Source organism: Simochromis diagramma, unplaced genomic scaffold (genome assembly GCF_900408965.1).
Source record: "Simochromis diagramma unplaced genomic scaffold, fSimDia1.1 OVJJ01000486.1, whole genome shotgun sequence".
Classification (NCBI taxonomy): Eukaryota; Metazoa; Chordata; class Actinopteri; order Cichliformes; family Cichlidae; genus Simochromis; species Simochromis diagramma.
The window spans coordinates 1,535,750-1,548,899 of NW_024387047.1; the positions used below are offsets into that span (position 1 = coordinate 1,535,750).

At 40.8% G+C, this 13,150-nt stretch overlaps 1 protein-coding gene across 1 annotated transcript in view; it reads left to right on the plus strand.

Moving 5' to 3' along the window:
- The window catches only part of b3gat2 (beta-1,3-glucuronyltransferase 2 (glucuronosyltransferase S)), a 61,195-nt gene that overhangs the window by 18,430 nt on the left and 29,615 nt on the right, over positions 1-13,150 (plus strand). Inside the window, exon 2 of the mRNA XM_040044622.1 lies at positions 12,025-12,169. Coding sequence (XP_039900556.1) covers positions 12,025-12,169 — 145 coding nt within the window. The remainder of the gene's footprint in view (positions 1-12,024; positions 12,170-13,150) is intronic.

Consider the following 13,150-nt stretch of genomic DNA (forward strand, 5'->3'; position numbering starts at 1 on the left):
TATTCTTTCCTTCCTAGTGTACAAACTATTTGCACATTGCTTTGACAATATGGATTTACTCACCTTCCAGTGGAAAACACACATTAAAAAGCATGCGTACTCACTCATATACACATTCTCTACACTCCCTAAAATAGAAGCCTTCTGTGCAGAGGATTACATTCAGTGTTTTATAGATATTTTTCTTTGAGTCAATGCTCTCAAAGGATTGCTGCACTGTTGGTGAGTCTTTAAGCCGTTGAGTGAAACAGGACTTCAGCACAAGAATTTTCCCAGATAAATATATGATATCTCCGAACAATAAGAGCTCGAAATAGGAACAAAGTGCTTTTGTTAGTATTAAAAATTAAGAGATGACAGAAAACTGTTTCATAAAAGATGGAATGAGCTTTCTCTGGTTTACTCCTAAATTGGCAGTAAGCTTGATGCATTTAGGCAATAAAGGACTGAATGCAGAGCTGCAGTTAGAGCTGCCAAGTGAGACACCTAAGAAGTTCCTGTATGACAGACTGTATATGAAGTCTAACAGTTGTTCATCGTTAATTTCAGAAGATGTGGTCAGATGTGTTGAAGGCACACTGGACTGCCCCATATCGAGCCTGCTGACACTTTTTCTGTGCCCAAACGTTTGCTGCATCAGCTGCTGTGTATGTTTTTTGTTCATTATGCTGCACTTTGGTCAGAGGGGCCGATGGCGCGATATGGCAGCCTCGCTTCTGTCAGTCTGCCCCAGGCCAGCTGTGGCTACAACCGTAGCTGGCTCCACCAGTGTGTGAATGTGAGAGTGAATGAATAGTGCTTTGATACAATCCATTATTATTATTATTATTATTACTGCTGTGTGTCTTGATGTTTCAGTACTCCACATCAGAGTTAAAAAAATACTCACTTTTTGTTCTTGTCATTTCGATTTTGTTATGGAAAATGACCACATAAGCATACAAGTGCTGACTGCGAATAAACTACTGGCTTGGTGTTTTGTCATAACAGATGCATAGTTGCGTGCAATTTTGTGTTTTTCCATCCATATGGCAGGATTTGTCTTTGCCAATGGGGCACTTGCAGGTGCTTTAGTTTACTGACTGACCCTCAACAAGGTCCAGCTCGTTCTCCAGCCCGCTGTCTCCCTGGAGCGTCAATTAGCGCCGTCAAATCTGCCGCTGTGGCTCATTTACAGACACACTTTCCTTTGACATCTGGTTTCTGACGCACTGGTTTTTAGCACTTGTGCTGTCCACGAGCAGAGCGACTGCTGACAAGAAGCACATTAACCCAGAAAAAACACATCTTCGTAAACCTAACCAAGTAGTTTTGAATCTAACCAAGAATGTTTCAGCAACTAAACCAAACTGAGTAGTGATTTAAATTGAAAGTAAAAAATACTGAGCGATCCCTCAGCCTCCTAGCACATACACACATTTATCAAATCCTACTCTTATATCGGCAACTCACATTAAGAAAGAAATCAACCTGGAGCAAATAGTTGAAATATACAATAATTGTCAATAATATACTGTTCAGTGTACGATATCATGATGGTCCTGGTGACTTTATTATTATTACTACCTAAAAATAGTTTTAAAATAGACTATTCTAAAAGTAAGATGGCCTTGCAGTCACATTGAGCCCAGTCTAATGGTCGAGGTTGAACAAGTACACAAGTACTGCTGATACTACTACTGCTCAAAGAGTATTTGTAATGTTGCTAAAACTTTTAAAAGACCGCAGACTCACGGCATCAGTTTAGTTTGCTGACTGTTGCTAATGTAAGCACGGCCAGCACCAGCAGTCTGTTTCCCTGCAGATTATTGTGCACACCTGTGCACAATGTATTCATGTCATGTCATGCAATATGCATTTAACCAATATTTCTGATGCTAACCAGTGGGAGCAGCAGTGTTTACTCTTCTAGTAGACAGCAACAGAAAGGAGGAAGCAGTTTAGGTACACACTAATAATGATCTTCCTCTTAACTTACTGTAGATGTGAAGAGGTGATGGAAGTCAAAGAGATTAATTTGGTCAATCGTGATGATGTATTGTAACGAAGCTGGATGTTTTTTGTTACAATAACTTACATGATTTATGCAAGACACCCTGACTTGTGTAGCACGCCAGGACCACTTCTCATAATTATTTGACCTAACTAATCTGATGAGTGCATCAAGTTCTTAAATAACTGGAATTTGCATCTTACATGATATAAGATATTAAATTTACATTTAGAGGGGTGATGTGCCTTATACCATGTGGCTGAGGCCATTAAATTACACTCATTAAATTACAAGTATCCTTTAATGCCATGCATCAAATTGTTTCCTAATGCTGTTCCAAAAATCCAGCAACGCAGATTATAGTAATTTGCATATTTGCACTGTGACAGGGTCACACACACACTAAAAAGTTTGCTTTTGCATTTGTGGTTAGAATTCAGCTTTTCTTTGAGATGTGAAAGGAGAATTATTTTTGGAGGTCACCATAGACATGCTGCTGCCTCTGCTTTTATTCTTTCCTTTATTCTGCTTTTTGGTTCATTACCGGAGATGTAAGACACCGTTTGTATCTGTCTGAAAAGGCCTTGTCTGGGAACTGTCATCTCTCCTTTACATGCTGATGGTACTCTGGTGAACTTAAAAAGGTGTAGGATTCATTGATGCTTTAGAAAAAAATGCTTTTAATTCACTCAATTTCAGTTTAAACTCAGTTTTATTTATTTACAGTAGCCTAAATTCACAACAACACAATCCTATCATATTATAGAGAAAAGCCCTACATTTAGATGATCCCCCTATGAGCAGCACTTGGCGACAGTGGGAAGGAAGAACTCCCTTTTAAGAGGAAAAAGCCTCTGGCAGAAGCAGGCTCAGGCATATGCAGCCATCTGCTGAGACTAGTCAGGGGCACACTGGGAAACAGAAAAGAAACTTCACTTTGCAAGTGGACGTGTGCAGTGACCTGAAAGTTCACGTTAAGCTCAAAACACCAGACTTGTGCTGTACCTGCCTTTTTCTAAGCCTCCCTTCTGTTTGCTATTCTGTTTGTGCCTGTTTTTGTCACATTATTTGATTCATCTGCCGAAAGGGCATCGGGGAATGACAGTGTGTCCTGTGCACTCAGCCAGCCTTCTCTGTGTAAATAAAGGTTTAAGTTTGTGCTGCAAACTTTTTTCCATGGCAGCAGCAGTCTGCAGACGATGGCATGAAAACCCAGCATGCGCTAAAGCAGTTTCCACTGAGCAGAATAATGTACCATCTGTTGAAACACTGTCACCCCACAGCTTTGTTTGGCTCCCAGCAAACATTTTGACATTGAACTGTTGTTGATAGGAAGCACTGCGCCGTGCTGAAAATGAAAATTGAGACAGCATCTGTACTTGGCTGTTTCCTTCGCCAACCAAAATACTGCATTTCAGGGATCCAGAGCTGCTGTGATCTTTTTTATCATACACATATAATATCATGTAAAAAACTTGATTTTGATTCCTGCTTGAAATCTTGAAGGTCACGTGTTTATTCTGAATCAATTCATTATGCCCCTCTAGATCAACAGATTCCCTGTAACACGTAAGTCCACAGTCTGGACACGGTTCCACTTCGACCTGACGAATGAAAGCTATAAACCGACATCAAGAACATTTACTTCTGTATGCAGAGGTTCAACCAGCATTCATATTAGACAGATGTATTTTGACTAGGCTGTATAATGGATTATTGACTTCTTACTCCTTTTTATCCAACATCAATATGAACTTGGTCATACTCATATTTCGCTCAGCTGTTGAGTTTTTGACTAAACAAGCAGCAGATGTGAATTTATTTTTCTCTAAACCAACACAGACACTTTTAAAACCAATTTTAGGCAAAATTGACAATTTAATAACAAAATTCTGCAGAACAGAGGTGTTAGGTTGAGTGCAAAGCATTTTTTTTCCTGTTCCAATATGATGAGGAAACCCTGGCATGGGATCTGCAGATATCGAGTACCGATCTGATGCTGGTGTTTGAATTTAGGAAATGTTCAGTAACGTTTTAACATGCTTAAAGATATAAATTTATACAGCCAAGTACATTTTTGGTATTAATTTAGAACAATTCCACCATGCACGTATAATAATAACTTAACTCATTCACTGCCAGCCATTGGCAGTGAATGAGTTAAACCCATTGACTCATTCACTGCCATTGACGGCTATAGACGTCAATGGCAGTGAATGAGTTAAGTGTGATGTAATGTGTATTTTGGTTTCAGCGATCCACTGAAGTTTGGTTTGTTTGTGTTTCAAATCAAACAAGCCTTCTGCTCGACCATCTCTGATTTCCATAAAATTTATATGGTAGAAAATGTGAACATTTATAAGGATTACTGTGAAATTTTAGCTTCATGTATCAAATACTTTTCAAGGCAGATTTTTTTGAAAAATGCCCAGCTGAGCCATCTTCAGGCCTTTTTGTTGCACGTTGAAATCTGAGGCAATGTTTTGATCTCAAAGTCTATTAAATACAAAAGCCTGAAATTTTCACAGATTTTTCTTATCAAAATAAATCAGACTCTGTCATTTGGGACAGATAAAGAACATCAAAAAAATATCAGAGTATTGATGGATTAAAATGTGAAAGAAAAAATATCCAGCACTCCTGAAAAGCCTCATATGTGAGCACACATTCATTAACCCTTTAAAGCCGATCGGAGCGGGAACGCTCTGTTTTGCGTAACTATTTTTAAATCCCGGTAGCACTGCAACCCACGTAAGCTAGCGCAAAAAAAGTTTTTTGCATATGAAACCGGGGAGTTGTACTTACATCTTATGCATCACTTGTCCTCGGTCACGGTTGCCTTCACATATAGCTGTTGCAAAAACTGCATAAAAACCACTTGCAGGACAAAAACATAATATTCCAGAAACAACGCTTTGCCGTCTGATCAGCTGTTCATTACACTTCCTATGTTGGATAGACTGCAGCGCGAACTTTCACATGTCCGCCATACTGCCGAAACCGGAAGTGACGTCGTTTTCGCAGAAATGTAGTGTTTTGTTTTTTTTTTTACCATCAGGGCCTCATGAGCCTATAATTGTGTTTTTAAAAGTTATCTTTGACTTTATGACTTTCTGTGTCGTTTGTGGGATGCTTAGGACTCATATTGCACTGCTGGAAATAGTTTATTTTGATGCATATGCTGCTTTTTTGCAAATTTGCATTATACCGTATTTTCACGACCATAAGGTGCACTGTGCTAAAAGGCGCAGTCTCAGTTATGTGTGCCCTTACTGTATTTAACACACACATAAGGCGCACTGGACCATAGGGCGCATACAAGTACCGTATGCGTATTTAAAAATAAAGCGGGAGCAAACCTGAATTCGGTACCTTACTCACATTTCTATTGCCGGTAATCGTCATCATCAACAACACACAAGCATACAAGTGTGCATATTTAAAAATAAAGCAGGAGCAAAACAAAGTTTGGTACTCACATTTTTATCATCAATCAAACCCATCAAAGTCCTCATCCTCTGTGTCTGAATTGAACAGCTGCGCTAAATCTCCATCAAACATGCCAGGTTCACCGTCTTCACCGTCAGAGTCACTTTCCGTGCCGTGCGGCTCCTCGGAAACGATGCCGGCTTTTGCGAAAGCTCGAACAACAGTGCCAGCAGACATGTTAGCCCAAGCATCTACAATCCATTGGCAAATTGTGGCGTAACTCGCCCGGCGCTGCCTTCCACTCTTAGTGAAACTGTGGTCTCCACCGGTCATCCATCGCTCCCAGGCCGCTCGCAGCCTTACTTTGAACGGGCGGTTCACACCGATGTCCAGCGGTTGGAGTTCCTTTGTCAGGCCTCCCGGAATGACAGCAAGCTCACAGTTCATTTGCTTCACAAGTTTTTTCACATCGGCTGTGAGATGGGCACGCATAGAGTCACAGATCAACAGCGATGGTGATGCGTGGAAAAAACCACCTGGTCTCCTTACATACACCTCCCTCAGCCACTCTTTCATCATTTCCTCATCCATCCAGCCCTTTTCATTTGCCTTAATGATGATTTCTGCTGGAAACTTCTCTTTAGGCAAAGTCTTTCGCTTAAAAATCACCATAGGCGGCAGTTTCTGTCCATTAGCATGGCAGCCAAGCACAACAGTAAAAGAAGACTTTTCATACCCCGTTGTGCGTATCGCTACCCTGCTGGTCCCCTTCTTCTCCACAGTGTGACTCACCGGGATGTCAAAAGTGAGCGGGACCTCGTCCATGTTTGTGATGTGGCTGGGCTGGATGTTTTTGTCGCCGATGTGTTTGCTGCAGTAGGAGCGGAAGATGGCCAGCTTTTCCTTATAATCCGCTGGAAGTTGCTGCGCTACCGTAGTCCTGGTCCGGATGGAAAAATGGTACCGTTTCATAAAACGAAAGCACCAAGACGGACCTCCTTGGAAATGTTCAATGTTCATCTCTTCAGCTAGTGAAACTGCTTTTAGCCGAATGGTGACCGTCGAAACGCTTCTCCCGCTCGCTCTTTGCTCGATGATCCACCGCTCGAGTCTTTCCTCCAACTCGGGCCACCTCGCCTTATGTCCGCGGAAACTCAGCTGCGTTTTCTTGACCTGCCGGAGCTTGTTTTCCAGCTTCCTCCATTTGCGAACCATCGATTCGTTAATCTTAAATTCTCTCGCCGCTGCTCGATTTCCATGTTCCTCCGCGTAGCTGATGGCCTTCAGTTTAAACTGTGCTTCGTAAGCATGTCTCTTTGCCATTTTCAGGGTTGTTAAAACAACGATGTCGTGCATAATGCACATACCTGTTCTTTTATACAGGTATGTGCGATTGTCCCGGTATATACGATCAACGCCCACACTTCACCCTTTAACGTTCTCATGGTGTTCTCTACTACGTCCTCCTTACAACACATAGGGCGCACCGCGCTATAGGGCGCGCCGCACTTTTTGAAGAAAATCTAAGACTTTTAAGTGCGCCTTATGGTCGTGAAAATACGGTAATATTTATTTAAAAAAACATGAGACAGGCAGATTGGTGTTGGGCGATAATTGTAGTTTTCATTTTTGCCACCACTTATGCTCCCAAATGGCTCCAACAATATTCTGAGGAGAAGTTCATTAAAAACATGCAGATTGTATTTTGTTGGCATATTTTTCATTTTTGCCACCACTACAAGCTCAAATTCTAGAAGTTCAAGCAGGAAATGTTGTAAAAACTGGCAGGTTTGAGATGGAATGACCCCACTGGTGCTGCCCATCTTGTGTTTCCACTTTGGCTGGCTGACCAGGTCACTGAAGCTGATATAATGACCTTTCCTGTCAGCTACACAAGTTCATACCACAGTCAGGAAGCAAAAGTAAGACCCACTGGAAAATTCCAGGATTCCCTGATAGGAAGTCCGCGCTGAAGTAGTCGACACTGGAGTTGGACTTCATCTGATCGCTAGACTAATGATCTTCTACAGAAGCAGCTTGATGCTGTCAAAGAACATGAAAACAGTGACCTGATCAACTAGCCAATAGGGCAAAATGAGACTGTAAGTACCAGAGAAGTTGGTTAGCAGCCTCTGAAGATTTGCATACTGATTCATTTAAAAAAAAAAGATGTTGTAAATAATGCTTGAACAGCCATTATTCTGCACAGGCAGACTGCCCAAGTAAAGTCTGTGTGTGGGAGACAATGCCTTGGTCTGTGACTGGCTGAAAACACGTTCTGAGTGAACCCAGTAGGTGTGTGTTGTATCACATGTAGTGACTGAGAAACTCACTAATCAAACGATGGGTAAACAAATTTATCGTGCAGAAATGCCAACTGATTGAATGGTTGACAATGACTTGTGCCAAGGACATAGTCCATGGCAAAATTTACTGTAGGGCTGTAACTGGTTTGCTATCACATAAGGTTAGGTTTAATACAGTTTTCTACTATAGTGATTTCTAACCTTGCTATTTGTAGCTCTGTTCCAGCTGATGTGATAAATATTCATTAGAAAGTTACAGTTTGGTGAAATTCTTCTGATATGGAGCATTGCATGGATTTTCTTTGGGAGCTGTTTCTCACGCAGAAATAATAATCTAGGAGACGTGACCTTTCTTGAGGACACAAATGAAGCGGTTTTGTGTTTTCTCCACGGCATTTGCATGATACTTAAGAAAACAGCAAGAAGCTTGTAAAGAAAAACAATGAGAATGCACTTTGAAAGTGTCTGAAAATGACTGATTGTGACTTGTAAAGCCCCCTGTGAACACTTAAAAACCTAAAGATAGAAAAGAGACTCGTGTGTTCGTGCAAGAAATAAGAAGTGTTCTTATCATTTTGTGGTGGAAATCTGGTTAGTAAAGGCAGGCTAAAGCTAAACGTGTGTTCTAAAAGAAAATCAAATGTTGGTCTTCAAAGTGTTATTGTTAGAAGAAAAAACACTGGGCTTGCTGCAAATCCAGCTGCAGATTCTAAATATGTTTGCATGAAGTTCAATCCAGCGCTCTCTAATAATGTGTCAAACTGTACTGAGCTTTGAAGTGCTGCATTCACAACCAGTAGATCCTTAGCAGTCAAACTAGGACTTAACTGCTAAGCCATATTAACGATCGTACTCCAGGAACTATCTGGGAACGACGAACACACCGAGCCTGCCTCGCTCTCTCCCTCCTCTCCTTTTCTTTTCATCTGTGTTTTCACAAAGCAGAGGAGCCGAGTCTTTGAAAAATGACCTGAGAGAGAAAGGCAGACAGCAGCAAAAGAGGAACAAGGGGGAAGGGTTTTAGCGTCGCACAGGCAAACTCAAGGGGCCACAGTATTAATGGGGAAAGGGCTTCAAAGCTGTTGGTGATGCACAGGGGCCCCAAGCAGGAGATGAGGTGTTAGGGTGCGGGGTGGAAAATGATGGAAAGAAGAGAAATGAAAGGGAAGGAAGAGGAAGGGAAGCGAGAAGACACTTTTCTCTTTTCTGTCAGAGTGAGGTCAGCCACTAACTAAATGTTCAGCTTATCCTCTTCCTCTCATGCTGTGGAATCTTAGGTCTAGGCGTGCTTACTGGAAGAAGAATAAGGTACACTTATTATCTTTGACACTACTGTATAACTAAATGTCACATTCCATGTTTTCTGCTTCTGTCGCTATGCTGGAACACAACAAAGATTTCCAGCCCATTAAAACTTTTGTTCTTGCTGCTCTGAAATCTTTGAGTGGATCACGGGAAGTTTGCATTAGACAGCAGATAACAGATGGACGTGGCCGCCCTGACTGAACAAGCTTATAATAGTCTTTTCACTCACTTTGTGTCTACACAGCACTCTGCATTTAATCATTAGTTATTATTAATCTCTGGCTCTCTTCCACAGCGTTTCTTTTGTCCTGTCTTTCTCCCATCTTCCCCAACAAATCGTGGCAGACAGCTGCCCCTCCCTGAGCCTGGCCAAGGGAGTTTTTCCTTCCCACTGTGGCTGAGTGCTTGCCTGTAAGAGGTCATCTGGGGCTTTCTCTGTATTATTGTAGATAAGCAAGATGCTTACAGTATAAAGCATCTTGAGGTGACTGTTGTTGTGATTTGGGCTATATAAATAAAATAAAATTGAATTAGTGTTTTAGGTGCTGTGTTGTTGTTGTTGTTGTTTTTTGGAGCAGAGGATAAAGTGCTAAGATACAGTCCCGATCAAAAGTTTAAGACCACTTGAAAAATGGTAAAAAAAATCATATTTTGCATGGTCACCATTTTTTTCCTCTTATTTCAAATTAAGAGGTGTTTCCAGTCCCTTTGCAAAAGGTGTATCAAATCAAGACCTAGTGATTCAGTCTGCTTTTACAAACATTTGGGAAAGGAAGGGTTGTTGTAAAGAGCTCACTGAGTGTGGTGCTGTAATAGGATGCCATCGATACAAGTCAGTTGAGGTTATATTATATATATACGTAGTGATATGTATGAAGTGATAAAGCTACATGAAAATGAATGCTGTCTTTGTTAGATGTCATGCCTTCTGTATACTCTTTGTTTGCTTGATTGAGATTTGTAATTTATTGAACTGCTCAGGTTGCTACTTGTTTGAACTTGCAAATCCACTGAAGCTTAATTAAAATGGGCTTTTAGTTTGAAGTGGTTAACTCATTTCAGTAGTGAATTCAATACAAAGCTTCATCACCTTTTATTATTGTGCACACGTGCAGCAGGACTTATCTTTCTATGTATTAAACACAAAAAACACATATAGAAACACACACACCTGTTTATTTCTGTTAAAGAAGAGTGCCTCAAACAGTGCATCCTGGGACGTCTGTTACTATGCTAGTTATGCAAGGTTAATTTAATGGGTTGAATGAACCCTGAGATCTGAGCAGAAAAATCAGTTTTGTGATAAACTGACTTTAATATTACAACATTTACATGCACAACATTTGAGAACTGTGCTAAAATCTTATCCAACATTTTATGGTGTCATCAGTAGCAGCTTACAGTTTGTTCAGTTCATTCAGTTTCAGAACTCCAGTCACTGAGCTCAATATGTGTTTTGCCTGAGGAGGACATTCTTTAATTAGGCTGTCAGTAGCAGATTGACAGCCCCTCCACCCCTCAACTAAAACATCAATATTAACTGTTAACACAAATTTAATAGGCTATCAGTTAGTTTTACTTGTGCTGATTCACCTCCATCCATCAGGTGAGTAGTGACCAGTATGGGCTTAGTACCAGGGACAGGTACAAAGAATTTTCCCCTCTGTGGAACTCCATGGAAAATCTCTAAGTGTGAAACCGTCACTGGTGATGACCCCACCAACCCTAACCCTAAATTTAAGCAAGTAGGAAATATAATTTAGTTTTTATGCAATTGTTCTCCCAACTCCTAGTAATTAAGGAACAAAGAAAATAATAATTTATAATAAGTAGGTTCCCCTCTTCTCCAGATGTTAGGATTATGGTTACTACCTATGATGACCTCAGAAGGTTAAAACAAGGTAGAAATATTCACTTTATTCAGAATTATTCTATATGAAATACCTTAGTGAACATGAACTTTTCAGAGTATTTTTTATTTGTCTACTGCCCATACGCTCTCAGCTATTCTTTGCACAGTGCCAAGTCTCCTCCTGCTTAGAAGTTTGCAAAGAGCTGTAAATCCTCTCTATATTGTGCTATATATACACTTGGCTTCCCGTGGCTTTAAAAGCTAGAACTCTGTGTGATGTCTGGCTGCAGTAATGCAGTGCTGCTTACTGATTTGGTTTTGTTCTGTTGCTTTCTCATGAGCGACTGGCTGGAGGCTGTTTGGGTGAGCGATGAGGAGCGCTGTCTCAATGAACGGCTTCAGGGTGGCCAGGGGTGGAAAATGGAATGTCACGCAGACACATATGCATCCATACACAAAGACAAGATACAGATGTTTCATACTTGAACACAAAAACTCAGTGGTCCTTGCACAGTCCAACCTCTCCCCCACCACACACACACACACACACACACACACACACACACACACACACACACACACCGCCAGTCTTTTATCTCTCTCTCCTCGTCTCATTTCTTGTTGCACTGCTTCGGGCTGTGTGCAAATTCATTCACTGTGAAAATGGAAGGCAGCTCCGCGCTGCACACTTTCATTTAGTCTCATTCAGTTAGCCACAGACTCTCTGCATGCTGCTCTCACCCACATTTCAGTTGAAATTAAAGATGTCTAATCGCTTATGCAAACTGACACAAAAGTAATTAATTTCAGAGTCAACACCACACGCCCAGTCTCTAACTTTCTGGGGCCTTTGACGTCTCCTCAGGGTGGATGTCGCCTGTAGGCTCCGACACTGCGTCTGATTTCCTATTGCAGAACAAGTATTGTGATTAGCAAGCGAAGCAATTGTGCAGATAAAAAAATGTGGTCTTCTATGGGGTCAGAGTCGTTACAACTACATTAAATGGACTTTTAACATTGGAGCATTGCTCCTGCTGTTTTTAAATAACTCTCAAATAGTTACATTTCACACATTCTGTGATAATGGTCGCATGCAGGAAGTCATCACTAAATCCCATTCCCTTCTCTTTTTTTTGCAGATGCGTAGTACTCGAGGTGTATCCATTTGGCCTGTGGGATTTGTGGGTGGCAGAGCATATGAGCGCCCCCTGGTGTCTGGGGGTAAAGTTGTGGGCTGGTACACTGGCTGGAGGCCAGACCGACCTTTTGCCACCGACATGGCAGGTAAGAGGCAATCTGTACATCAGCTAAAGTGCAAGGATTACTTGGTCGGACATAAATATAACGAGCTTCTACCATCCATGTCCCCACATCCAGAGAGATATATGGATCCGGATTAGTGTTTTATATTTTTTTAAAGAAAAGTAGCTAAAGGTTTAGATCCATTTAATGAATTTGGCATGAATAAGTTGGTTTAAGGTCAAATGGTCCAAAGGGAGGACGCAGACAGCTCAAGTTCCAAAATCTAAAAGATGAATTGTTAAACTGAATGTGTCCTATGTGGACAGTCAGCTGACATGGCAAAGAGTTCAAGTAGACATTTCACAATAAAAATCTAACACATTTTATTATATTAACCAAATGTCTGTGGCTCCCTTATTACTAGCAAAATGTCTGGCCATTAAAGCAAGATGCTGTACTTAACTATAGAAAGAAATCAAGGATATCTTTTGAGCTACACAGATATGCAGACAGGTTCATATGTCTTCTCTGTCAGTGACTTCTTTATGGGGGGGTTGAAAAGAAAAACTATAAGTTATATAATTAAAAAAAATGTTATTCTTATGTTTAAACTTTAAAGTTGTTGGGATCAGTTTTTTCCCAGATATTTGGTGTTTAGATTTGCGTTTCTTATGGGCATTTTCTAGTTTTTGTGTTGCCGAGAACAGTATCAGCATTCTTGTTTATTAAACTCTTAGTAAAACCAGTGTTCCTGTGGCTGTGCGGTGTATGGGGCACATGGAAGTTCCTTGTCACGCAATAGAAAACATTCATACTGAGCATAATTATTCCAAAATGTATACAAAGCATCTAAACATTCATAGTGACATTTTGTGAGGTGGCTTAACATTTATAACATTGCTCCTTTGGTATATTACATTAAGTTCATGTGACTTAGCCTAAGCGCCGTAGTGCCCCCTCAAGATAACAGGTATAACCCACTTCTCTTGTGCTGACTTCACTTAATTTTCTTAAGGCAATAAT